The sequence below is a fragment of the Phoxinus phoxinus genome (genome assembly GCF_949152265.1).
Source record: "Phoxinus phoxinus genome assembly, chromosome: 11".
Classification (NCBI taxonomy): Eukaryota; Metazoa; Chordata; class Actinopteri; order Cypriniformes; family Leuciscidae; genus Phoxinus; species Phoxinus phoxinus.
Window position 1 is genome coordinate 33,784,371 of NC_136886.1, and position 26,734 is coordinate 33,811,104.

General features: G+C 43.8%; 1 protein-coding gene across 1 annotated transcript; it reads left to right on the forward strand.

Moving 5' to 3' along the window:
- Nucleotides 1-563: 563 nt before the first annotated feature.
- LOC307007458 (protein-glutamine gamma-glutamyltransferase 5-like) lies at nucleotides 564-25,939 on the forward strand (the record flags this gene model as incomplete). The annotated part of the gene is made up of 14 exons (XM_079629512.1): nucleotides 564-570; nucleotides 1,009-1,188; nucleotides 2,086-2,328; nucleotides 3,720-3,838; nucleotides 5,477-5,605; nucleotides 5,687-5,864; nucleotides 8,862-8,997; nucleotides 9,728-9,831; nucleotides 9,954-10,196; nucleotides 13,764-13,796; nucleotides 14,380-14,586; nucleotides 23,503-23,666; nucleotides 24,619-24,755; nucleotides 25,165-25,939. The coding sequence occupies 14 exons, from the start codon at nucleotides 564-566 to the stop codon at nucleotides 25,313-25,315; spliced, it is 2,031 nt and encodes a 676-aa protein (XP_079485638.1). The 3' UTR covers nucleotides 25,316-25,939.
- Nucleotides 25,940-26,734: the final 795 nt, after the last annotated feature.

A 26,734-nucleotide genomic window follows, 5' to 3' on the forward strand; every position in this document is an offset into this window, starting at 1 on the left:
CAAAATCGGATCGTGTCATCTCCAGACCGTGCCGAGTAAAAGTTATGGATTTCGTGTCGATAGACGAAACCGTTTTCGTATACCGCAGTGGCAAAGTTGAGGCATGATGCCAAAATGACTATTCAGGCTTTATATCTGCAATGCCTTGACATATTGACACCAAACTTTGTATGTGTCATTGTCAATTCACTCTGACCACATCACATCAGTTTCGTAACTGCGCCACCTATTGGTCGAAAGTGATAATCATATTTTTAGTTATTGTATGTGATTTTTCAACCATTTTGCCAAAATTCATCTTCAAATGTCTTTAATTGCTCCTTGCTGCAGTTTGTCTCACACTTTCAGCCATGTAGGCATATCTCGTCGTCTGCTTTTGCGCTTGGCCCCGTAAGGGCTGCTTGCAGCTATATTTGTTTTAGGTGTTGGTTCTGATTGTAAAAATTTGCATTTTGACTTTACTTGAATGTGGTCTGACTTCTCAGGGAGGGGTGGATAAATGTCATATATAAAGCACAGTAAACGTAGAAACTGAATCTAACAGCAAACGACAACAGAATATCATGGACGGTAAGCTTCAATTTTGATGTATTTAATTTGTAATGTTTTACTAGCAAGGCATGTCTTAAACCTTAAACAAATTTAGTTATTTTACTATTCATGGTTGTGTTTTTAAAGAATTTACTGCTTTAATATTTTCTATGCATGTCATTTAATTTGATCAGATTATTGCTGCTATCATTTTTAGATATTTATTTTTATAATAGTTGTTTACAAATGATTAATTGCTATTCATTTGAAATATTGCAGTATATTTGTATGGTACAATTTCAGATAATTCTTTAATTGTTTATTTGAAAATATGATTGAAAATTAAATTATATAAATATATTTAATTGTATTTTTTATTAAATATGATTTCTATTATCTATATAAACATTTTATGTTCACTAATTAGCTATTTTAGCTGTCTCACAAATAATTTGACATTTGCTCATTTTTGCACAGAGTTGAAGCTTCGAAATGTCCACCTGCAACCGGTCCAGAACCAGATCCGGCACAACACCGATGGTCTGAGCTCCAGCACTCTGGTGCTGCGCAGAGGACAGCCCTTCACCATCCTCATCAACTATGATGGACGGCCATTCGATCCACTGAAGGATAAACTGGTCTTCCAGATTGTTCTAGGTGTGTTTGTGTGTTTGTGAAATAAACGCGCAGCCTCATCTTACTCTCTCTGCATTATGATTCATCAGTAAATAATCATATTTTCCAAATGCAGTTATCTAAATTGCTTGGAATCAGAATGAATCTGTGCATTGTGAAAATAATTAAATTAATTAATTTATAAATATTGAATATATATACATATAAACCTGAATTTTTTGTATTTAAAATACATTCAGTGTATTAGTACCATTAAAGAAATCTTACCCGTTTCAGTATGACTGACAAATATGCATCACATTAGGTTTATTAGTTTGTTCATTTTAAGTGTAATTCAAATAGATGGAAATTTTATATGAAAACCAAATGTTATATTATATATACCAATATATATATATGTAATCCCTGTAATGCATAATTCATATTAAAGGTATCGACTAATTTTTTCATTACATAACTCCAGACACAAATTAAGACATAACTGTCTATAAATAAGTTTATCAGAATACAATAGTGGTCAAATACTAAAACTTGAGTCTTTTTTTTATTTTTATGATGTATAGTTTGTCATGGTAATAACATTAAATCTGATAGTAGGCCTAACTTTGAACTATTTAAAAAAAAAAAAAAACACTTCAGAGCGTCCGCGCACTGGTGAAGCTTTACTTAACCTTATATTAATTACCCTGTACTTTTTTTTTAGATAAGTACACAGAAGTGCACGCACTGTAAAATAAAAGTGCAACCAAAGTATTTTGAGTATACTTGAGTGTTTTTGGTTCTGCACACGTATACACTATTGCTTAACAGCTCAGAGCTTATAGTTAGTCAGTCTTAAAAGTTTATTGATAAAAACAAATTCCTTTATGGAGAACATGAGTAGTATTTGACTTCCAGAGCCCTATTTTTGTGTTTAAGTGCCGCTGTCTGAGGAGGTGCCGGTCTCCGTGTCTGGAAACCCTTCTCCGTCTCAATGGAGTGCCATTCTGGAGAGGAGCGCACCGGACCCGAACGCAGGCCGTACGCAGGCCGTATCTCTGTTCAGCCCTGCGTCTTCCCCTGTAGGAGTCTATACACTTCACCTGAGAGTCGAGACCCGCGGGAGCATCAAAACACACGTGCTCGGACAGTTCACGCTCCTCTGCAACCCCTGGTGCCAAGGTGAGCAGGACGGAGAGCTGTACATTAACAATAGTATGAGTTTATGTGTTCTGTTAAACACAAAAGAAGATACTTTGCCAAACATTTCTGGATCCCATTGACTTCTATAGATTTTTTTTTTCATTCTATGGAAGTCAATGTGGTCCAGCAACTGTTTGGTTACTAACATTCTTCAAAATGTCTTCTTTTGTGTTCAACATAACGAAAAAACATACACATTCAAGTCACTGTGATATTCTGGTCTCTAGATAGGCTATCATAAGTCTGAAGGCCTAGATCCTTAATTTGAGGCATATGATATACACTACAGTCTATACGTTTGGTGTCTGTAAGATTTTGTAATGTTTATGTCTAACTCTTATGCATTTATTTGATAAATATACAGTAAAAACAGTAAAATATGATTACCGGTACAATCTTCAGTGTCACACGATCCTTCATAAATCATAGTAAATGCTGATTTACTGCTCAAGAAACATTTCTGATTATTATCAGTGTTGAAAGCAGTTGTGCTGCTTCAAATTTTTGTGGAAACTTGCATTTTCAGAATTCTTTGATGAATAGAAAGTTCAAAAGAACAGCATTTACCGGTATTTGAAATATAAATCTTTTGCAACATAAAGGGTTAGTTCACCAAAAAATTTAAATTATGTCAGTAATTACTCTTCCTCATTTTGTTCCAACCCCGTAAGACTTTCGTTAATCTTCGGAACACAAATTAAGATATTTGTGATTAAATCTGAGAGCTGTCTCACTCTTCCATAGGCTTCTATTGTATTTGATACTTGCCGGCCCATAAATATATTAAAGACATAGTTAAAATAGTCCAAGTGACTACAGTGGCTCAACCTTAAGTTTATCAAGTGACGAGAATACTTTTTGTGCGCAAAAAAAAACACATAAATAACGACTTTATTCAACTATTCATTTTCTTCAGTGTGGGCCTCGAGTGAGTTCACGTAGTGTGACAGCGCAACGCTTCTGGGTTGTACGTCAGCATGTAGGCTCACTATTGGTCGACGCTGGTCATGTGTGTGATGCTGGCCAATAGTGAGCCTACGTTCTGACACATGGACTATTTTAACGATGTCTTTAATATCTTTATGGGCTGGCAAGTTTCAATTACAATAGAAGCCTATAGAGGAGTGAGACAGCTCTCAGATTTAATAAAAAAATCTTATTTATTTATTTATTTTAAAAAAATTAATCTGACCCCAAACTTTTGAACGGTATAGTGTAATAATATGTTGAATAGTGATGTCTTTCATTGCCACAGAACTTTACCTACATTCGTACAAAACCCTTAGCTGTGGTAAAATCCCTGTAATGCACGGCGTATTGCTTTCATTTGTTGTCACATACCAAGCTCACCCTCTTCTGTTATTCTGCAGCTGATTCAGTGTTCCTGCCGTCGGAGGATCTGAGGAATGAATACATCAGGAATGACATCGGCCTGCTGTTTAAAGGCAGCCCCAGTAACATCGAGTCCAGACCCTGGTCTTTCGATCAGGTGAGTCGTTTGACTGTTGACTGTGAAGGCACATCACTGAAAAAGCTTCTCATTAAAGGGGCATTGTGTAATATTTAGGAGGATCTGTTGACAGAAATGCAATATCATATACATGACTATGCTTTCAGTGGTGCATAAAGACCTTACTTAAAGGGATACTTCACCGATTAGCATTAAGCTTTGTATCAGTAGAAACCTGGTAGTATTTTCGAATGACCGGGCTTCCCTCCCTCATGTCCCCCTGAGACGAGAGATTTCTGTATTGTTAGATTACAATAATATGTAATCGTCATTTTACGTTATCGGAGGGTTTTTTGGCCAGAGGCTAGAGACTACAGCCAGTAGCTGGTTCCGCATGTTTTCAACCACACATAGGGGGTGGGATCTCACAATAAAACTGCGTCTTTTCAGTTTCAAGTCAACTAGTAGTCTAGTTGTATCATTTCTTCTGATACTGCCCTCTGTAACCGGTAGGCGTGGGAGTGGCCTTGTAGGGCAGCGAAGCAAGTGCATTCTGGGAGTTGTTGTCTTTCATCCACATGAGCCAAAAATACATTTTCTGGCTTTTCTCACTCTAGAAGGCACCAACTTCTAAAATAATTTCACATTTCTACTACATAAATGACCCAATTTAAATACACATTTATCTTTCTAGTGGTGAAATATCCCTTTAATGAACCGTTATTTTTTTATTACCTTGGAATGAGCCATTTCTATCTACATACACCGTGGGTGTTATGAGGATGAAGGTGGAACGAACCCAATCGCAGACAGAATGCACTAACACAATTTATTGTTGACAAAACAGAGAAAACAAAACCCACGAGGGGGCAAAACAAGACAGGACTATGGAGACTAACTAGACTGAGACAGTGACAGATAACTACAAGAAAACAAACAACTAATACAGGCAATAGCACAACAGCTCTTGACAAGATACTCACAGACAAAGGTTTGACATGGATTAACAATGAACTGACACAGGACAGCAAACACAAGGGGATTAAATAGGGAGACTAATGATAACATAACCGGTGACACAGGTAAAGCAATAATGATGAGACTAATGATAACATAACAGGTGACACAGGTAAAGCAATAATGACAAAACGAGGATAACAAGGAGGGCGGGGCTAGAGGACGAGACAACACAAGCACATGGCCCAACAAAAGGCCATGTGTTTGCACATGAAACATGGGTCTGCCATGATCCTGCCACAAGACCAGGAAAAACAAAGACATGATGGCAGAATCATGACAGAGGGTCCCCTTACATTGAAATGTGCCGACATGTTTCTATGGTGGCCCTAAACGGACAAACGCGTTTCGTCACTATGTTGTTCTTCGTGCAAAGAAGCAAGCTAAAGTCAGTGAATAAAACACTGACACAATGATGAACAAGTAACAATAATATTCACAACATATCGTTTTACTGAATAATTAAGTAAACCTAATTTCTTACTTTATCTTTGTAAAGAAACCTCATTGCTTAACTGGCCACTCTGCTGTCTCAGACGACGACAATATCTTCCTATCGGCCATCGTAACTTCTGTTGTTTGCAATTTGTAACCTCACCTCTAGATGCCGCTAAAGATTACACAGTGCACCTTTAACAGCTGACACACATGTATTTTCAGTATGAAAAAGGAATACTGGACATCTGTATGAAGTTGCTGGAGTTGAGTCCTCAATCTCAAGCGGACGCGAGGAAAGATCTGCTGAACCGCAGCAATCCGGTGTACATCAGTCGTGTGATCTCAGCGATGGTGAGGAGGATCTCCTCTCATTCTCTGCTCTACGCTCACTCTCTCCATGTGCTCATGTAGTCTCTCTGTCATTCTCATCAGGTGAACTTTGAGGATGATAAAGGGGTGCTAATTGGGAAATGGTCAGGAAATTACAATGATGGTGTAAACCCCTGCACGTGGTCCGGCAGCGCAGATATTCTCAGAGAGTGGGCAGCAACACAATTCAGCCCTGTGAAATACGGACAGTGCTGGGTGTTCGCTGCTGTCATGTGTACAGGTGACCAATATCAGTTCTTACACTACCGTTCAAACGTTTGGGGTCAGATTATTATAAGAAAATAAAATGAATATTTTTATGTAGCAAGGATTCATTTATAATGTTACAAAAGATTTCTGTTTCAAATAAATAGTTATTTTGAACTTTCTATTCATCAAATGCATCAGTTTCCACAAAAATGTGAAGCAGCTCAACTGTTTTCAACATTGATAATGATCATACATGTTTCTTGAGCAGTAAATCAACATATTAGAATGATTTCTGAAGGATCATGTGACACTGAAGACTGGCCAAGAGGTTGACCACCTACCTCATAAGCAATGGGTACATCGACACTAGCTGCCAGAAGGTAGGAGTGCCAGGCTTCCCAGGGTGCGTGGAACACTCTGCAGTCATATGGGAGCAGATCCAGAGAGCAAAAAGAGAGAGAGGTGAGCTGCATGTGGTGTGGCTGGATCTTGCCAACGCAGATGGATCCATCCCCCACCAACTCATCGAGTATGCCTTGGACTTTTTCTACATCCCTGTCTGCATTCGTGCCCTGGTGGCCAAGTACTTTGAGGACATCAAGATGTGTTGTACCCATCAGGACTTCACGACAGGCTGGCAACAACTGGAAGTGGGCATTGCCATGGGATGCTCGATCTCTCCCATCCTGTTTGTAGCGGCCTTCGAGATTATCCTGATGGGGGCAAGGGTGATGGTTGGAGGTATGAAGCTACCATCTGGCCAAAGGCTACCACCAGTGAAAGGCTATATTGACGACATTACCACCATTCTCCAGATAGCAGCATGTACAACAAGACTGCTGAAGAGGATTGACGAGCTTGTGGGGTGGGCGAGGATGAATATCAATCCTACCAAATCATGCAGCCCCAGGAAAGGGGTTAGAAGCGACCATACCATCTTTGTCGCAGGCAGTGAAGAAATCCCTTTGCTGGCAAATCAGCCAGTCCATAGCCTGGGTCGTACTTACACAGCAGACCTCTCTGATAGGCATATGGGGGAAACAGTGAGAAAGCAGCTTGCAGATGGCCTCACCGGGATCAATCATACCCAGCTCCTCGGCAAGTATAAAGTATGGAGCTACCAGTTCATACTGTACCCAAGGGTGATGTGGCCTCTGAAGATGAGCAAAGTTCCCTCCTCTGTGGCAAACAAGATGGATGGGCTAGCAAACTCATTCATCAGGAAGTGGCTGGGTCTGCCGAGATGCCTATCAGATGTAGGCCTCTTCGGCAGGAACACACTACAGCTGCCACTGCGATCCATTGGCCTGGGATACAAGCAGGAGAATACTCGGATGGTGCTGGAGCTGAGGGAATCCACTGATCAACTGGTGAGATCAGCTGGCCCTAAGATGCAAACAGGTAGGAAGTGGAAAGCCCAGGAAGAGGTTGACATGGCAATTAGCAGGCTGAAACATCGTGAAATAGTCCACGACGGTCGAGCAGGCCTTGGGAGGAGCGAGACCCCCCTCTTCTGGTCAAAGGCCTCCAAGAAAGAGCGGAGAGCCATGGTGGTGGCAGAAGTGACAAGGACTGAGCAGGAGCGCCTTAACATCAAGACTTAATCTCAGAGCCGGCAGGGTGGCTGGATGTCATGGGAAGGTGTAACAGACAGGCATTTGTCATGGTCTGATCTGTGGAAGATCCCCCAAGCCAGGCTCAGCTTCCTGATTAGATCCACCTATGACACCCTACCTTGTCCCAGAAACCTCCACCAGTGGTTCGGCACTGAAGAACTTTGCCCCCTTTGCAGTACCAGCAATGCAAGCCTCCAGCACATCCTGTCGGACTGCAAGACAGCATTGTCGGATCGACACAATCTGGTGTTGAGGAAGCTAGCAGAGTTGGCAGAGTCATGTAGACAGGAGGCTAATAGTAGACCTTCCGCGCCAGCGAGAAGTCCCATCCTGTTTGCAAGGGCCGGAGAAAAAAATCAACCACCCTCACCAGAGAGCAACATCTAGAGTCCTCTCATCTGGCAGTGAGTGGAACATGAGGGTCGACCTGGGGAGGCAGCTCCGGCCAGACCTGATCATGTGGTCAGAGACTTGTTGGTGGAGCTCACTGTCCCATGGGAGGGGGGAATGGAGGCTGCCAACGAGCGGAAGTGTGCCAAGTATGCAGACCTGGCAGAAGACTGCAGAGAGGCTGGCTGGAAAGCCACCAGGTGGCCCGTCGAAGTGGGATGAAGGGGCTTCGTTGGGTCCTCAACGGTTCGCCTGCTCCGGGAAATGGGATGTACAGGAGCAGGGTGTCGAAAAGCCATTAAAGAACTGTCAGAGGAGGCAAAGAGGGGCAGCTTTTGGCTGTGGCTAAAGAGGAAGCATAGGGGATGGGGGCCAAGTAACACCTAGGGCATCAGCAGGGGGTGGGAGGGAGTGATCCCTGCCATCGCTCCACCACCAGGAGATGTACTGTGTTTGAAGGAGCGAAACATCCATAACTGGTGGTCCCCAGCTGATGATCCGTTTTATGCCCAAAGAGGTGGAGCACACCTGCACAAAAGGCACCGGTGGAGGTGCGTCAGGCAGCAATGCCCAGCAGGTCGACCATCAGCCTGTATTTCTAAGTGGAGTAATGATGCTGAAGATTCAGCTTTGATCACAGGAATAAATTACACTTTACAATATACTCACATAGAAAACAGCTATTTTAAATTGCAGTAATATATCACCGTTTTTACTGTATTTTTGATCAAATAAATGCTGCCTTGATGAACATTAGAAGCTTCTTTTAAAAACATTACAAAATCGTACAGACCCCAAAAATGTAAATGGTGTATCTGTATGTCCTTTAAAGTTTTAATTTACCCAAAAATCTTACAAACCCGTATGCTGTTATTTTCTGTGAAACACAAAAGGAGATGTTAGGAAGAAAGTTCAAGCTACTTTTTTTCATACAGTAAAAATGGTATTCCTTTAATGGTCATTGGTAATTGAATTAGTGCTGTTGATGATCGATATATAAAATGCATTTGTTTGTGTAACAGTGATGAGAGCCCTCGGCATTCCAACTCGAGTGGTCACCAACTTTAACTCCGCTCACGACACAAACGCGAACATGGTGATTGAGGAATATTACTCGGAGAAGGGGGAAAAGCTGTCCATCGGTCGGGATAGGATCTGGTGAGTTACGCCTTGAAAGCTAAAAAGTCCTCTTGTCATAGTTATGTTGCTAAAACAACATTCACTACTTTACAAAAGTCTGGGGTCAGAAAGATTTTTAAATGTATTTGAAAGAAGTCTCTTCTGCTCACCAATGCTGCATTTATTTGATCAAAAATACAGTAAAAAATAGTGAATTATTATTAGAAATTAAAATAACCGTTTTCTATTTGATTATGTTTTTAAATGTAATTTATTCCTGTGATCAAAGCTGAATTTTCAGCACCATTACTCCAGTCTTCAGTGTCACATGATCCTTCAGAAATCATTCTAATATAATGATTTGCTGCTTCATATTTTTGTGAAAACCGTGATAATTTTTTTTTGCAGGATTCTTTGATGAATAGAAAGTGCATAAGAACAGCATTTATTTGGAACAGAAATCTTTTGTAACATTATAAATGTCTTTACTGTCATGTTTGATCAATTTAATGCATCCTTGTTGAATAAAAGTATTAATTTCTTCCCCTCCAAAAACAAAAACTTTCTGACCCTAAACTTTTGAACGGTAATGTACTTATTTGTTGTGTGTGAAGTATTTTATTATGTTTCTTTAGAAATTTTTAAGCTGTGCTCCTTATTAGGATTCAGTGCCTTTACAAATAAACATGAACTGATTTCGGTTGAAATTAATTGTTTCAGTGTTTTTAACCTGACAAACTGTGAGTTAAGAGTGTTTGGGCTTTTTCAGGAACTTCCATGTGTGGGTGGAGAGTTGGATGAAGAGACCTGATCTGGATGGAGGTTATGATGGCTGGCAGGTTCTTGACCCTACGCCACAAGAGATAAGCGCCGGTCGGTAGACACTAATGCATATAGAAAACTCACGTGCTTTAATCCCTGCATGTGGAAAAGACCAATTGCTACCAATTGATATGATGCTGTTGATGCTAAAACATAAACTGATTCTGTCACAGGAGTGTACCGCTGTGGTCCTGCTGCCGTGAAAGCCGTTCATGAGCAGAAGGTGAACGCGCCATACGACGTGCCGTTCGTTTACGCAGAAGTCAATGCAGATGTGCATGAAATAATCATCAGAGATGGGAAGGTATTAGCAACCAGCATTGACAAAGACCGAGTCGGAGCCCTGATCTGCACCAAACGTCCCGGTCCAGCCATGGTCATGCAGGAAATCACGGCAGAATACAAAACTGAGATGGGTAAGAGAAACACTAAGAAAGAATAAGAAAAATACTTACTGTTCAATAGATTTTTATACAAAAAACAACACAACAACAACTGATTTCTTTCACACACTGATAACAATTATTTTGTGGTGAAGTAAATACTACAGAAAAAAACAATGTAATCTACATGAAAAACTTAGTTCAGGCAAGAATAAAAAAAAAACTAAGTTAATTCTATATTAGTACTCAATTCAATCGTGTAAAAATCAAAGCTTAAATATCAACGTTATTAAATTAAGTAAAATGACTCAGCTTTTCTGATTCTGGTGTTCCCATCATGCACTGGGACTTGAATAATTAATGAGGTTGATTTTTCACAGTTTTTGCTGTTTAGTAACTTGCCATTTTGGGACATTTGGAGTTAATTTTCTTCTCAAAATGACACATTCAAACACAAAAACGATCCATCAAATGTTACCATCATTGTGTATTGTCTACCAAGTATTGAGGTCTCTGCGTTCACACACATGACTTCTGAAATGTAGATATGGTCTCACACAATATCTATTGGATTAATAACTTATATGTTTATAAGTGAAGCATACACTTTAAAAGTGTGGTTTAATTCAATGTTAATGTCTGAGTGAAATGTATTGTAAAGGAAACTTAAACTAAATAGATATTATTCAACCTTTTACTAGCCAAGATAAAATTACTTATTTTCTTAATTAAGTAGAGTTTACTTAATTTCATATGTTAAATTTACTTTAAAACCAATAATAAACGTGTGAAATTTACTTAAAAAATATTTGTGCAAAGATGTTACTTATTGTTTGTTTGTTTTTTTTCAGTGCATTTAGTTGGAATGTCATGTATGTCCGGCAATGATGGTAAGTCATTTTATCTTTCCATTTTTTTAAATGAAGTGTGTAATTCATCTAGTTATATTTTAGGACTAGGTGAAACAATCCCCTTTTTAAGACCTGAGGTATGAGTGGTGACGATGCATCCATCGGAGTGATTTCCTCACTGTGGTGGTGTTTGAGTGGGATGATAATGGGGGTTTTCAAGCTTCATTGGGGTCATCAGGTGGGCACCCTCCTTCTCTGGTGTTTCAATGATAGGCCCACGACACCTCCGGAGGGCTCATCAGGAGCACCTGGCGTCCCAGGTGTGCCCCCCTCTGCTTTCAACCCCTATATGCCTCAGGTGATATTAGGGGCCCAGTTGGAGTCTCCCCTTTTCACCCATAGCCATCGACTTGGTTCTTCTGCTGCACCTGAGAGGGCTTTGATGGTTCGGCGTAGGGTTTGACCTTGCACTCCCAATTCCTTAAGCAGCCTGATGGTTGACTTGCCCACGAAGCCTCTGCTGCCAACTTCCACTGGGCAAACCTTGGATTTCCATCCGTGTTGCTCAGCATCAGCTGCTAACTCGGTGTACTTAAGGCTCTTGCGCTCAAATGCCTCGTCTACAGCAGCCTCCCAGGGAAGAGTACACTCTATTATATACACAATGTGGAGTGAGGAGGACCAGAGCACAAGGTCTGGTCTGAGGTTCGTTGTGGCGATCTCGGAAGTCTTTGGTTCAGATCTACCACCAACTTCCAGTCTCGAGCCCTTCCGAGCTGGCCTTTGTCAAATGTTGCATGGACTTTGGCTGTCTTTGCACCTTCTCGGATGAACTCCCTTGCTTATGAGGGATGAAATGATAGAGGAGGCAGGGCATTGATCTTTATCCGTCTGTACTCCAAGGTAGCTGCTAGGTACTTCAGGACATGATTGTGCCTCCAGGTATAGAGGCCTTGTGACAATCTTGTCTTACATCCAACCAGAATGTGTTTAAGGTTAATGGACAGAGGGGGCATGTTGGGTCTTCTCCGTACCACTGGTTGAGGTTTGAGGGGGAAGGCAGGATGTCATACGTTGCACGTAAGATGAAGCTGATGTGAAATGCTTCCATGCCCATCAGCTCCCTCCAAGATAACTTTCTCCTCTCAACTCCCTCCCATCTCATCCACTGCCCTTGCTTGGCTTGTGAGACAGCCTTTGCACACCTCGTTGCCTGCTCGTGCCGACGCACCTCCTCGACAACCAGCTGTCGGCGCTGAGCTGGAGCTGCCCTTTGCCAGGATGGTCTTCTCTCTCCAAGGCCGAGGCCTCCTCTCTCCTGTTGCACATTACCAATGATGTGTCTGTGCCTGAGGTCTGACTTCGCCTGGTGAGTAGCTGCAGCTGGTTTCCATTTCCTTCTGGTCACCAGGGTAGGAGCTGTTTCGGAAACACATGGGTCACGGGACTCTGTTAGTGTCATTTCCATCCTTACTTTAGAGCACTTGAACTCTTCTGCAAGGCTGGAAACAGGAATCTCCAAGATGCCTCTTCCATACAGTCCGATGTTAGTAAAGGATCTGGGGAGTCCCAGCCACTTTTTGGCAAATGAGCTGACCACCCTCTCCAGCTTTTCTACCTTTGAGTTTAGGTGGTAAGAGACCACATCATCCTGGGTAGTAGCCCAAATTGAAGGCACCACAGCTTTAGCCTGCCAGGGAGCTTGGTCTTGTTGATACTCTCAAGGCCGCGCTTGGTGTCCTGCGTAAGCTGGTCAACTTGCTCTGTGTCCTTGAGTGTGGCATGGTACCAACGTCTAAGACTCTTGACTGGCTTCTCTGCAACTGTTGGTATAGGCTTCTTGCCCACATAGAACCGCTGTTCCTACAGCTTCCCCTTGACGACTGAAATGCTCCTGGACTTGCTTGGCTCTATTTCCATCCTAGCCCACTTGATGTTCTCCTGTAGCTTGCTCAGCAGCCGCTTAGCACAAGACTTGGTTGTGGTGAGGATGGTCATATCGTCATATAGGCTCTGATGGGAGGGAGACGAAGACCAGATTTGAGCTTCTGACCTCCTACTACCCACCGAGATGTGCGGATGATGACCTACATAGCCATCGTGAACGCTAGAGGTGAGATGGTGCATTTAGCTGGAATGCCATGTGTGTTCAGCAATGATGGTAAGTCATTTTATCTTTCAATTTTTTAAAATGAAGTGTGTAATTCATCTAGTATCATCAGCATCAGCAAAATATAACAAAGAATGGTTGATGTTAAAGAAAACTTTGAGGAAATATTAAAAAAAAAACTTAACATCAACCAAAGTTTAATAATATTTTTATTTAATAATATTTGTTTTACATATTACCACATATCATGATGAGATCAGACAAAAGTATTTCTTACTTTCTGAATACAATTGTGTATGCTCACACGAAGATTAAAAATATATAGCCTACAGTGCTGGTCAGAATTATTTGCCCCCTTGGTAAATATGATCAAAGATGGCTGTAAAAAATTAATCTGCATGGTTATTCCTTTTGATATTATATTTTAAAAATGTGCAAAAGTCTACCCTTTCATTGAAGTAAAATATTTGAAAGTGAGTGAGGGGGAAATCACATTATGAAATAAATGTTTTTCTCCAAAACACGTTGGGAACTATTATTTGCCCCCTCTTTTCTGTATATATTTATCCTCATATTTTGATGTTTATGATATTTAGATATTTATTATATTTAAATATTTTTTGTAATATTCTCTTCCAGCTCGAGGTGGTGGAGGCACTGCTGAAAGATTCGGTACGTTTTAGCATTTGGCTTTTCTTCCCACATTAATATTGCTCTTTGATTGTTTAATATATAACAAGTGATTTTTCACGTCTTTGTATGCAGTTCCTCAGAGCATTAATAGATATCAAGATGAGAAAAGTATTTCTTACACTCTGAATACATTTGACCGTTCGCAAAAGCCACGCCCCTTAGTTATTGTTACTACGCCCGTCAAACAATTGAGAACCATAGCCATGGCTGGGTTGAGATCCATACATTAAGTGATTGGTTTTGGAGTAATGCAGCAGACATATCCTCCAGGGCACGACAGAAAGTATAGAAAGAATAACGCACGGGAGCACATGCACAAAACAGTTTTGTAAAATTATATATCAATAATTTTTATTTGATCATATGTCATTTTACAAAACTGTGTTGCGCATGTGCTCCCGCGCGTGCGCTATTTCAGTCACAACACTGCAATCAGAGGACGCGCTGAAACCATCAGTACAAGAGGCGGTACATTTTAGCATTTGGTTTTTCCTCCCACATTAATAATGCTCTTTGATTGTTTGAGTGATATAACAGTGATTTTTCATGTCTTTTCATGCAGTTCGTCAGGGCGTTGGAGTTTCTCTCGAGCTTCTGAAAGCCCCTGTAGTCGGAGAAAACCTTTCTTTCATCGTCAAAATCACTAACAACATGGCAATTCCAAAACTGCTGAGAAAACACGTGAACGCTCAAAACAAAGAGTACAACCGCGATCCCGCTGGAACCTTCTGGGAGGATCATGATGATCTGAAGATCGGCCCGAATGAAAGTAAGAATTCTGCAGCCGATATTAAAGTGCTTAAACTGAGTTCAAATGTACTTAGGACTACCGTATTTTCCAGACTATAAGTCGCTCCGTAGTATAAGTCGTATCAGTCAAAAAATGTGTCATGAAGAGGGAAAAAATATATATAAGTCGCACTGGACTATAAGTCGCATTTATTTAGAAATTTATTTCACAAAATCCAAGACCAAGAACAGACATTTAATCTGGAAAGGCAAGTTATTCAGCTCCACAACAGCACACAGAACAGAATAGGGGTCCGGAATGTAAACGTAACAGGGTTTCCCGCAGCACTTTGGAACTAAGGCGGCCGCATAAGCAACACACGCCTGCCACCTTAACTACGTTGTCAAAAAAATGTATATGAGCGTTACGCGCCGTGTTAATCTGTCCTGTTTAGAGCTTAGATTCTCTGCCAGAGCCCGATATTTCCTGCCGCTATATAGAGACGTGCGGCGCGGGACTAGATTTGATGGCCGAGTGCGAGCGCGGGCGGTAGCCTAATGCACGACTCACTCTTTGTGTGCGGGCTGCGGGAGAATAAAACGATTAAATAGAAATATCTATGAATAAAACATATAAAAACTAATAAATTGTTATTCATCTGTTGCAGAAAAGCAACAAGAACAACTAAAACAAAATAGAAACGATTTACAGGCCAGAGTTTCTATTTGTAACATGTTTGCTGCGTTGAGCGATGTAGCCAATCACAGACATGTGTTGATTTCTTGAACGCAATGGCCAATCATAAGCATTTAAGATCCTCACCGCTCAAAACTGACTTTTTGTTCAGTGCTGAATTCTGCATGCTTGCAAATCCTCTGACTATAAAAGATATTATGAAAGATTCATTATGCAGTCAGCTTCATTGATAATAACAGAGATGTATGAGATCGCGATTCATGAACTGATGTCAGTTTTTTAGGAATTATTAAGGGAGCGCGCATTCGGTCATGGCAAACCATGCACGACGCAGCCTGCTTGCTTCTATGTTAAATTAACAGTGGTTTGTTAATGTTAATGCTTTAATAACAAATCATGCATCAGGATCATTGCTGATGTGTATGGTGGCGACGTGTAGGCTAACGTTAGGTTAAGTTACACAAAGTTGCACCTTAACTAACACATTTTCTGCGGGAAACCCTACACAATAGTATAAAGAACATATACATGTGAGGCTGAATAGGCTAAACTAACATTAGCCAGCGAGTCCAACAAGTTACCGGTAAGCAAGTTCACCAAGATCCTGAACTCATCCCACAACACTGAATCCATTGAGTTCTTCATCGGTGTCGCTTCTGAACAACTCCGCTAACTAGAGCGCCCTCTTGCGGCTGTAGACGGTAATGTTTTCTCTTGGTTCATCTCAGTCAGTATGAATTCATTTTGATATAAGTCGCAGGACCAGCCAAACTATGAAAAAAGTGCGACTTATAGTCTGGAAAGTACGGTAGTTGTTTTCCACAGTTACTCTGCTGTAGGGGTGGGCGATTTGGCAGAAATATAATATCACGATTGAAATAATTGTAATAATTTACATTATATTACATTGCATTAAATTATTGAATTACATTTGAAATTGAAAAAAAAAAAACTTCCTTTTTTTAAAGTTATTAACTGGACTGCACTCTCATGCATCATGTGACTAAAATGTAACGTACTTCTGTCTGACACATTTTTTATGGAATGCACACTACATATTTTTTACTACATCTTTTTTTTTTTTTTTTTTAAAGAGGACCTCTGATGCTTTTTTACATGTTCATCTTTCTTTAGTGTGTAATGTTGCAAAGCACAAAGTGCCTACAGCGGGAGTTATCCTCTATATCAGTGTCAGTGTTTCTGAACTCCTGAAACGTCTCCATTGTAGTCTTGAGTTTCTTCCAGGAACGAACACATCACAATATTCCTCCACAGCAACTCTAGGGGTTGCTGTTTGAAAAAAATTTAAACTGCATAGTGTGCCTTTAAGTATTGATTCAGTTCCGTTGTAAAGATCATCAATTACTAATTTAGTTCATTTAAAGCATGAAAACCTGCTGAAAATCGCTGCTACAATGTCAAATATGTGAAATATATATATTTTTAACATTCAGGCATGAAAACCTATTCTAGTAGAGCCCAAAAACAAAATCAAAACTTTGTAAAAGGGCATAATATGGCCTTTAAAAAAAAAAAAAAAAAGTAGACAGTAGACACTGTAGTAAACTATAATTCCTTTCTGAACACAGCTAGCATATGCATAACAAATTTCTTAGAATCTAATAACACCTGTAAGCCCGACTAAAGGTCCAATAATACGGGGAAGGTTTCTGCGCGTTACTGTCTTTCCTCTTACGCAACACAACTAGATTAAATAACATACATTTTCTCATATGTATTACCTCATTATTTCATCTGACTACGTATCATTAAAAAAGTTTTAATGATACGTATATGAGCATCATTAAATGTTTGATTTTTCTTTTTAAATCTTTAATTATATTTGACCTGTTCAGATTAGAAAACCATGTCGCTCAGAGGTCCTCATGTCTTCTGTTTAACGCGGGTCTCACGATCGCAATCTCGTCAGTTTTGATCATCAAACAGAGGTAATATACCGGTACCTGCTATACCTGAGGTTTCACATTTACACAATCAAAGATACTTTGCTATAGCCCCAATGGAATTGCATACACTTGAATTTAATTTAAACATTTACTTCAGTAGAGGTATGGCCACTATTACAGATATAAGCTGACCAACATTACTTCTCTTATAATAGCTTTGGATTGGCCATGCCGTGGTTTCCCACGTACACTTATCTAAAGTAACATTAAATTAAAACAAAGGTAAGATACACCCACATTTAGATTGGTCAAGCAGCATTTGCTGTTCTAAACGGCAATTCACTTCTTGTCTTTGCAAACCAAGTACACTTGAATTGATGCCAAATATTAGTCTTCACTAATCTGACGCAGACTTGCGGTAACATACGAATCTGTTTAATCTACTTGGGAAAAAAATTTCAGAGCCAGTCAGAATAAACTCAAATGTAACAATTTATTATGTCAGGCAAATGTATCATGCCAATTACATAATTAGTAAGGCCAGTGTTGTAGTCGAGACCAGCTCACTCGAGTCCGAGTCAAGACCAAGACCAGAGAGAGTCGAGACCGAGACCAGAGAGAGTCGAGTCTGAGACCAGAGAGAGTCGAGTCCGAGTCGAGACGAGACCAGAGAGAGTCGAGTCCGAGACCAGAGAGAGTCGAGTCCGAGACCAGAGAGAGTCGAGTCCGAGACCAGAGAGAGCCGAGTCCGAGACCAGAGAGAGCCGAGTCCGTGACCAGAGAGAGTCGAGTCCGAGACCAGAGAGAGCCGAGTCCGAGACCAGAGAGAGTCGAGTCCGAGACCAGAGAGAGTGGAGACCGAGACCAGAGAGAGTCGAGACCGAGACCAGAGAGAGTCGAGTCCGAGACCAGAGAGAGTCGAGTCCGAGTCGAGTCCGAGACCAGAGAGAGTCGAGTCCGAGACCAGAGAGAGTCGAGTCCGAGACCAGAGAGAGTCGAGTCCGAGACCAGAGAGAGTCGAGTCCGAGACCAGAGAGAGTCGAGTCCGAGACCAGAGAGAGTCGAGTCCGAGACCAGAGAGAGTCGAGTCCGAGTCGAGACCTAGACCAGAGAGAGTCGAGTCCGAGACCAGAGAGAGTCGAGTCCGAGACCAGAGAGAGTCGAGTCCGAGACCAGAGAGAGTCGAGTCCGAGTCGAGACCTAGACCAGAGAGAGTGGAGTCCGAGACCAGAGAGAGTGGAGTCCGAGACCAGAGAGAGTCGGGTCCGAGTCGAGACCTAGACCAGATAGAGTCGAGTCCGAGTCGAGACCTAGACCAGAGAGAGTCGAGTCCGAGTCGAGTCCGAGTCGAGTCCGAGTCGAGACCGAGTCGAGACCGAGTCGAGACCGAGTCGAGACCGAGTCGAGACCGAGTCGAGACCGAGTCGAGACCGAGTCGAGACCGAGTCGAGACCGAGTCGAGACCGAGTCGAGACCGAGTCGAGACCGAGTCGAGACCGAGTCGAGACCGAGTCGAGACCGAGACCAGAGAGAGTCGAGTCCGAGACCAGAGACCAGAGAGAGTCGAGTCCGAGACCAGAGAGAGTCGAGTCCGAGACCAGAGAGAGTCGAGTCCGAGACCAGAGAGAGTCGAGTCCGAGACCAGAGAGAGTCGAGTCCGAGTCGAGACCGAGACCAGAGAGAGTCGAGTCCGAGACCAGAGAGAGTCGAGTCCGAGACCAGAGAGAGTCGAGTCCGAGACCAGAGAGAGTCGAGTCCGAGACCAGAGAGAGTCGAGTCCGAGACCAGAGAGAGTCGAGTCCGTGACCAGAGAGAGTCGAGTCCGTGACCAGAGAGAGTCGAGTCCGAGACCAGAGAGAGCCGAGTCCGAGACCAGAGAGAGTCGAGTCCGAGACCAGAGAGAGCGGAGACCGAGACCAGAGAGAGTCGAGTCCGAGACCAGAGAGAGTCGAGTCCGAGTCGAGTCCGAGACCAGAGAGAGTCGAGTCCGAGACCAGAGAGAGTCGAGTCCGAGACCAGAGAGAGCCGAGTCCGAGACCAGAGAGAGTCGAGTCCGAGACCAGAGAGAGTCGAGTCCGAGACCAGAGAGAGTCGAGTCCGAGTCGAGACCTAGACCAGAGAGAGTCGAGTCCGAGACCAGAGAGAGTCGAGTCCGAGACCAGAGAGAGTCGAGTCCGAGACCAGAGAGAGTCGAGTCCGAGTCGAGACCTAGACCAGAGAGAGTGGAGTCCGAGACCAGAGAGAGTGGAGTCCGAGACCAGAGAGAGTGGAGTCCGAGACCAGAGAGAGTCGGGTCCGAGTCGAGACCTAGACCAGATAGAGTCGAGTCCGAGTCGAGACCTAGACCAGAGAGAGTCGAGTCCGAGTCGAGTCCGAGTCGAGTCCGAGTCGAGTCCGAGTCGAGTCCGAGTCGAGACCGAGTCGAGACCGAGTCGAGACCGAGTCGAGACCGAGTCGAGACCGAGTCGAGACCGAGTCGAGACCGAGTCGAGACCGAGTCGAGACCGAGTCGAGACCGAGTCGAGACCGAGTCGAGACCGAGTCGAGACCGAGTCGAGACCGAGTCGAGACCGAGTCGAGACCGAGTCGAGACCGAGACCAGAGAGAGTCGAGTCCGAGACCAGAGAGAGTCGAGTCCGAGACCAGAGAGAGCCGAGTCCGAGACCAGAGAGAGTCGAGTCCGAGACCAGAGAGAGTCGAGTCCGAGACCAGAGAGAGTCGAGTCCGAGTCGAGACCTAGACCAGAGAGAGTCGAGTCCGAGACCAGAGAGAGTCGAGTCCGAGACCAGAGAGAGTCGAGTCCGAGACCAGAGAGAGTCGAGTCCGAGTCGAGACCTAGACCAGAGAGAGTGGAGTCCGAGACCAGAGAGAGTGGAGTCCGAGACCAGAGAGAGTGGAGTCCGAGACCAGAGAGAGTCGGGTCCGAGTCGAGACCTAGACCAGATAGAGTCGAGTCCGAGTCGAGACCTAGACCAGAGAGAGTCGAGTCCGAGTCGAGACCGAGTCGAGACCGAGTCGAGACCGAGTCGAGACCGAGTCGAGACCGAGTCGAGACCGAGTCGAGACCGAGTCGAGACCGAGTCGAGACCGAGTCGAGACCGAGTCGAGACCGAGACCAGAGAGAGTCGAGTCCGAGACCAGAGACCAGAGAGAGTCGAGTCCGAGACCAGAGACCAGAGAGAGTCGAGTCCGAGACCAGAGAGAGTCGAGTCCGAGACCAGAGAGAGTCGAGTCCGAGACCAGAGAGAGTCGAGTCCGAGACCAGAGAGAGTCGAGTCCGAGTCGAGACCGAGTCCGAGTCGAGACCGAGTCCGAATCGAGACCGAGACCAGAGAGAGTCGGGTCCGAGACCCGAGAGAGTCGGGTCCGAGACCCGAGAGAGTCGAGTCCGAGACCAGAGAGAGTCGAGTCCGAGACCAGAGAGAGTCGAGTCCGAGACCAGAGAGAGTCGAGTCCGAGACCAGATAGAGTCGAGTCCGAGACCAGATAGAGTCGAGTCCGAGACCAGAGAGAGTCGAGTCCGAGACCAGAGAGAGTCGAGTCCGAGACCAGAGAGAGTCGAGTCCGAGACCAGAGAGAGTCGAGTCCGAGACCAGAGAGAGTCGAGTCCGAGACCAGAGAGAGTCGAGTCCGAGACCAGAGAGAGTCGAGTCCGAGACCAGAGAGAGTCGAGTCCGAGACCAGAGAGAGTCGAGTCCGAGACCAGAGAGAGTCGAGTCCGAGACCAGAGAGAGTCGAGTCCGAGACCAGAGAGAGTCGAGTCCGAGACCAGAGAGAGTCGAGTCCGAGACCAGAGAGAGTCGAGTCCGAGACCAGAGAGAGTCGAGTCCGAGACCAGAGAGAGTCGAGTCCGAGACCAGAGAGAGTCGAGTCCGAGACCAGAGAGAGTCGAGTCCGAGACCAGAGAGAGTCGAGTCCGAGACCAGAGAGAGTCGAGTCCGAGACCAGAGAGAGTCGAGTCCGAGACCAGAGAGAGTCGAGTCCGAGACCAGAGAGAGTCGAGTCCGAGACCAGAGAGAGTCGAGTCCGAGACCAGAGAGAGTCGAGTCCGAGACCAGAGAGAGTCGAGTCCGAGACCAGAGAGAGTCGAGTCCGAGACCAGAGAGAGTCGAGTCCGAGACCAGAGAGAGTCGAGTCCGAGACCAGAGAGAGTCGAGTCCGAGACCAGAGAGAGTCGAGTCCGAGACCAGAGAGAGTCGAGTCCGAGACCAGAGAGAGTCGAGTCCGAGACCAGAGAGAGTCGAGTCCGAGACCAGAGAGAGTCGAGTCCGAGACCAGAGAGAGTCGAGTCCGAGACCAGAGAGAGTCGAGTCCGAGACCAGAGAGAGTCGAGTCCGAGACCAGAGAGAGTCGAGTCCGAGACCAGAGAGAGTCGAGTCCGAGACCAGAGAGAGTCGAGTCCGAGACCAGAGAGAGTCGAGTCCGAGACCAGAGAGAGTCGAGTCCGAGACCAGAGAGAGTCGAGTCCGAGACCAGAGAGAGTCGAGTCCGAGACCAGAGAGAGTCGAGTCCGAGACCAGAGAGAGTCGAGTCCGAGACCAGAGAGAGTCGAGTCCGAGACCAGAGAGAGTCGAGTCCGAGACCAGAGAGAGTCGAGTCCGAGACCAGAGAGAGTCGAGTCCGAGACCAGAGAGAGTCGAGTCCGAGTCGAGACCTAGACCAGAGAGAGTCGAGTCCGAGACCAGAGAGAGTCGAGTCCGAGACCAGAGAGAGTCGAGTCCGAGACCAGAGAGAGTCGAGTCCGAGACCAGAGAGAGTCGAGTCCGAGACCAGAGAGAGTCGAGTCCGAGACCAGAGAGAGTCGAGTCCGAGACCAGAGAGAGTCGAGTCCGAGACCAGAGAGAGTCGAGTCCGAGACCAGAGAGAGTCGAGTCCGAGACCAGAGAGAGTCGAGTCCGAGTCGAGACCTAGACCAGAGAGAGTCGAGTCCGAGACCAGAGAGAGTCGAGTCCGAGTCGAGACCTAGACCAGAGAGAGTCGAGTCCGAGACCAGAGAGAGTCGAGTCCGAGACCAGAGAGAGTCGAGTCCGAGACCAGAGAGAGTCGAGTCCGAGACCAGAGAGAGTCGAGTCCGAGACCAGAGAGAGTCGAGTCCGAGACCAGAGAGAGTCGAGTCCGAGACCAGAGAGAGTCGAGTCCGAGACCAGAGAGAGTCGAGTCCGAGACCAGAGAGAGTCGAGTCCGAGTCGAGACCTAGACCAGAGAGAGTCGAGTCCGAGACCAGAGAGAGTCGAGTCCGAGACCAGAGAGAGTCGAGTCCGAGACCAGAGAGAGTCGAGTCCGAGACCAGAGAGAGTCGAGTCCGAGACCAGAGAGAGTCGAGTCCGAGACCAGAGAGAGTCGAGTCCGAGACCAGAGAGAGTCGAGTCCGAGACCAGAGAGAGTCGAGTCCGAGACCAGAGAGAGTCGAGTCCGAGACCAGAGAGAGTCGAGTCCGAGACCAGAGAGAGTCGAGTCCGAGACCAGAGAGAGTCGAGTCCGAGACCAGAGAGAGTCGAGTCCGAGACCAGAGAGAGTCGAGTCCGAGTCGAGACCTAGACCAGAGAGAGTCGAGTCCGAGACCAGAGAGAGTCGAGTCCGAGACCAGAGAGAGTCGAGTCCGAGTCGAGACCTAGACCAGAGAGAGTCGAGTCCGAGACCAGAGAGAGTCGAGACCTAGACCAGAGAGAGTGGAGTCCGAGACCAGAGAGAGTCGAGTCCGAGTCGAGACCTAGACCAGAGAGAGTCGAGTCCGAGACCAGAGAGAGTCGAGACCTAGACCAGAGAGAGTGGAGTCCGAGACCAGAGAGAGTCGAGTCCGAGACCAGAGAGAGTCGAGTCCGAGTCGAGACCTAGACCAGACAGAGTCGAGTCCGAGTCGAGACCTAGACCAGAGAGAGTCGAGTCCGAGACCAGAGAGAGTCGAGTCGAGACCAGAGAGAGCTATCTCTAAACTCTTAAAAACTTTATTACCTTTTGCTTTACTTCTTTGGGAATGAAACCTTTGTACCAGTCGCACTGAGACATTTCAAATGATACGAAACAGTGTAATACTGTATGATAATTATTCACATTAAACCATATAGATTCTTGGGTGAATTTTGGTGATCTCAGCACGAGAGAGAAGGCACGGGGGAAGAGGGAAAGAGATGTAGATTAGGATGATCCTGAGGTGAGACTTGCGTCTCGAATGGTGCACAAGAGTGAGTTTGAATGTTAATTTCTTTGTTCTCTCAGAGTTTTTCCAGTCTTATACACACCCATCTGGATAGTATTGGACCACATGATTTTGACTACCACAAAAATGTGTTGAAATTATTCATTAGGAATTGCGTAATCAACTCCATGATTGGTGTTTGTTGTTCTCCACCAGCTGTGACTGTAGAACACGAGATCTCCTTCACCGAGTACATGCTGAATGAGGCGATGGAGGATTGCCTGGTTAACCTGGCTGTGGTTATAGAGGATGTGCAGTCTCAGGAGAGTGTGCTGGCTTCAGAAGAGTTTAACATCAACAGCCCTACCCTCAATATACAGGTATTGGTGGCCCATCAATTACATATTATATATATATATACATTTTTGGCAGAGACCGATAACCACTAATTCTTTATATTTCTAAGCCGATAACCGGTATATTGGCCGATAAATCCCAAAAATGTATATAATTTTTGAGAGCCTGATTACAAAAACAAAAGTCTCACCATTAAAAGCCATGTCCCAAGCACACAGTTATGATAATAATAATGATTAATTACATTTATAAAGCGCTTTTCTCTGCACTCAAAGCGCTTTACATGGAAGGGGGGGAATCTACTCAACCACCACCAATGTGCAGCTCCACCTGATGATGCGACGGCAGCCATAGTGCGCCAGAACGCCCACCACACACCAGCTTACTGGTGGAGAGGAGGCTGTGATGAAGCCAATTAGTATGGGGATGATTAGGACGATGTTCTCCTTATAATTGTATGTAGCTGATATGACAGACTTGCGCTGCCCGTGTTTGTATTTTCCTTATTTGTAATGATTCTAGTCATATTTCAAACAATTATAAACCATCATGGCGAACAGTGCGCATCTGAAGCATCTCAGCTGAAGGAAATAACACATTATTTATCGGCTTTAATATATCGACCGGCCAACTTTTCTTATCGGGATGAAAATAATAACACTAAAAATTGGCATATATCGGCCGATACTGTGGCTGATATATTGTGCATCCCTAATATACATATGGAGCTCATTTCATGGAGAAAAAAAGAGCCTCATTATACAATGGGTTGCAAATGCAGTTTCATGATGATTTTAAGAAACAGCACAATGTTTGTTTTGTGACTCTAAAAAACTACCTGATAACAGTTTATTTTAAACACTCGCATGATCACTCCAAGATCATAGGATATTATAAAAATAGATTTTTGACATAACTGAAGTCACAAAGTAATAAAATAAAGCAGTTTAATATGAGCCCTGTGTTTTCTTCCAGATTCAAAACGAGTACTCGGTCATCATTAACACAGATCAAGTTGCCACGGTAACCTTTACCAACCCGTTCAACGTTGCAGTGAGCGGTGACCTCATCGTCATGGGTTCAGGACTCCTGGAGGAGAAGGTTCAGATGAGGTACATGAAGTGTTTCATTTCAGTTTTTAGAGCGAGCGATCACTAGATAAATGCACAAAAATAACCATGTAATTCAGTTAAATTAATGTTTTCGAATAGGTTTCTTAAACACGCCCCCTGCCTGTCAAACAGATAGCATCACCCCAAACACACACCATTGGTCGATACAGTGTGTTGGGCTGATCTGGATGCTCGAACAAAAGAGTTAATCTATCTTAAATGTAAATTAAAGCCAGGATCAAATTGATGCTTTAATTAAATGCAAGTTAGTTTAAATTTTCTGAAACAGAATGATTATATAAGCCTTGATTAAATCTAGATTTAAGATTAATCCTTTTTGTGTGTGTGTGTAAATCACTAACCCTAAACATGAGCAGTAGTAATAGTGATTTGTTTCTTTATATCTCAGGCTTACGATCCAGCCTCGAGAAACCATGAAGAGGCCAATCCGTTTCATTCCCTGGATGACGGGAGCCAAGATGCTCCACGCTTTTCTAGAGTTGACGGATCGGTCCACCGTCCTCCGTGGATTCAAGACCGTCACTGTTCAAGCAGCTTAGAGAGAAACACCTGTACAGTACAGATGATTGTGAACACTCAACGTGAAATACTTGGCTATGGGATTGAAGCTGTGGTGGATTTTTAATAGATAAGATAGTAAACTACTTTTTGGAACTAATTATGTTACTAACTATAAAAATCTGACTTTAGATTTTCTAAACTTATGATAAACTTTTATCAGACTTCCCATTCTAGATCTAACAATATAACAAAATACCAATTTTTTCTTTACCAATTTAACCAATCATATTGAGAGCGTGACATGTTAGTCATGATGATTATATTTACTTTATCCTATAAAACCTGATGTATGTTTCTTTTTGGATGAGATTCTCTAAGTATTACTAGAGGACTCTCCGGGCCGTGATTAAAAAGCATTTAAAAGGACATTTGCAGGAGGTGAGTTAGTTTAGGGAAATAATCTATATATTGAACGTCATAGGCGTTAGGGAACGTCGATTGGAGAGACCCAGACAGGTTTAGGGAAAAATCTACGACAAAGCACCTTTAGAAATTATTGCTTTCTATTTACATTTCTTTCATTGTAATTGAATCAATCTGAATTGTGTGTGCTGAGTTTATATTGGAAAAAAATAAAAATAAAACCTCTTCCTTTAATCCTCCCTTGTTTGACTTATCCTACTCTGTGCAATGCCTGAACTTTGTATTTTGAGCTCTTCTTGCGTTGTTTTTGCCTCTTCACGATGACTCGCTTGCTGTAGTCCTCAGTTGTAAGTCGCTTTGGATAAAAGCGTCTGCTAAATGACTAAATGTAAATGTAAATGTAATCTGTCTGCATGCATTTGCCACCAGAGGGCAGAATAGTGAAGCCGGAGACTCGGGTTCAGTGAGTGCACACTTACTGCAGTGAAAACATTTCAAACACTGGCATGTTGAAACACATTACAGATATTACAGATTGACAATGTATTACTGAAGATTATGAACATTAAATAAATATAAAAAAAGACCACAGACTACACAAGTCCTTCTTTAACTTGTGGTAGTTTTGTGTCCCATCATGGTTGGATTTTTAGTAACATATTTTGACTTATTTTTGTTGCATGTCCTGGAAACGTTGCATTCAGCTTTTTTTCTTTCTTTTTTTACTACTACTTTTATGCACATATAAAAAAAAATTCCACCATTGTAAATGGTGAAAATAGCCTACTTTCAAATCCGTATGATAGCGAGTTATGAGAAACAGTTATAGTGATGCTAATACTGCTAATTATTCCATTAAAGCGTGATTTTTCCTCTGTAGCGAGACTGTTGCCCTCTCTCTCTCTCTGTGTGTGTGTGTGTGTGTGTGTGTGTGTGTGTGTGTGTGTGTGTGTGATCTCCTCTGGCAGCAGATGCAGCATTTATTGATCCGTCTAATGGAGGAGTAACAGAAAACTGCTCAGTGTGTATCTGTC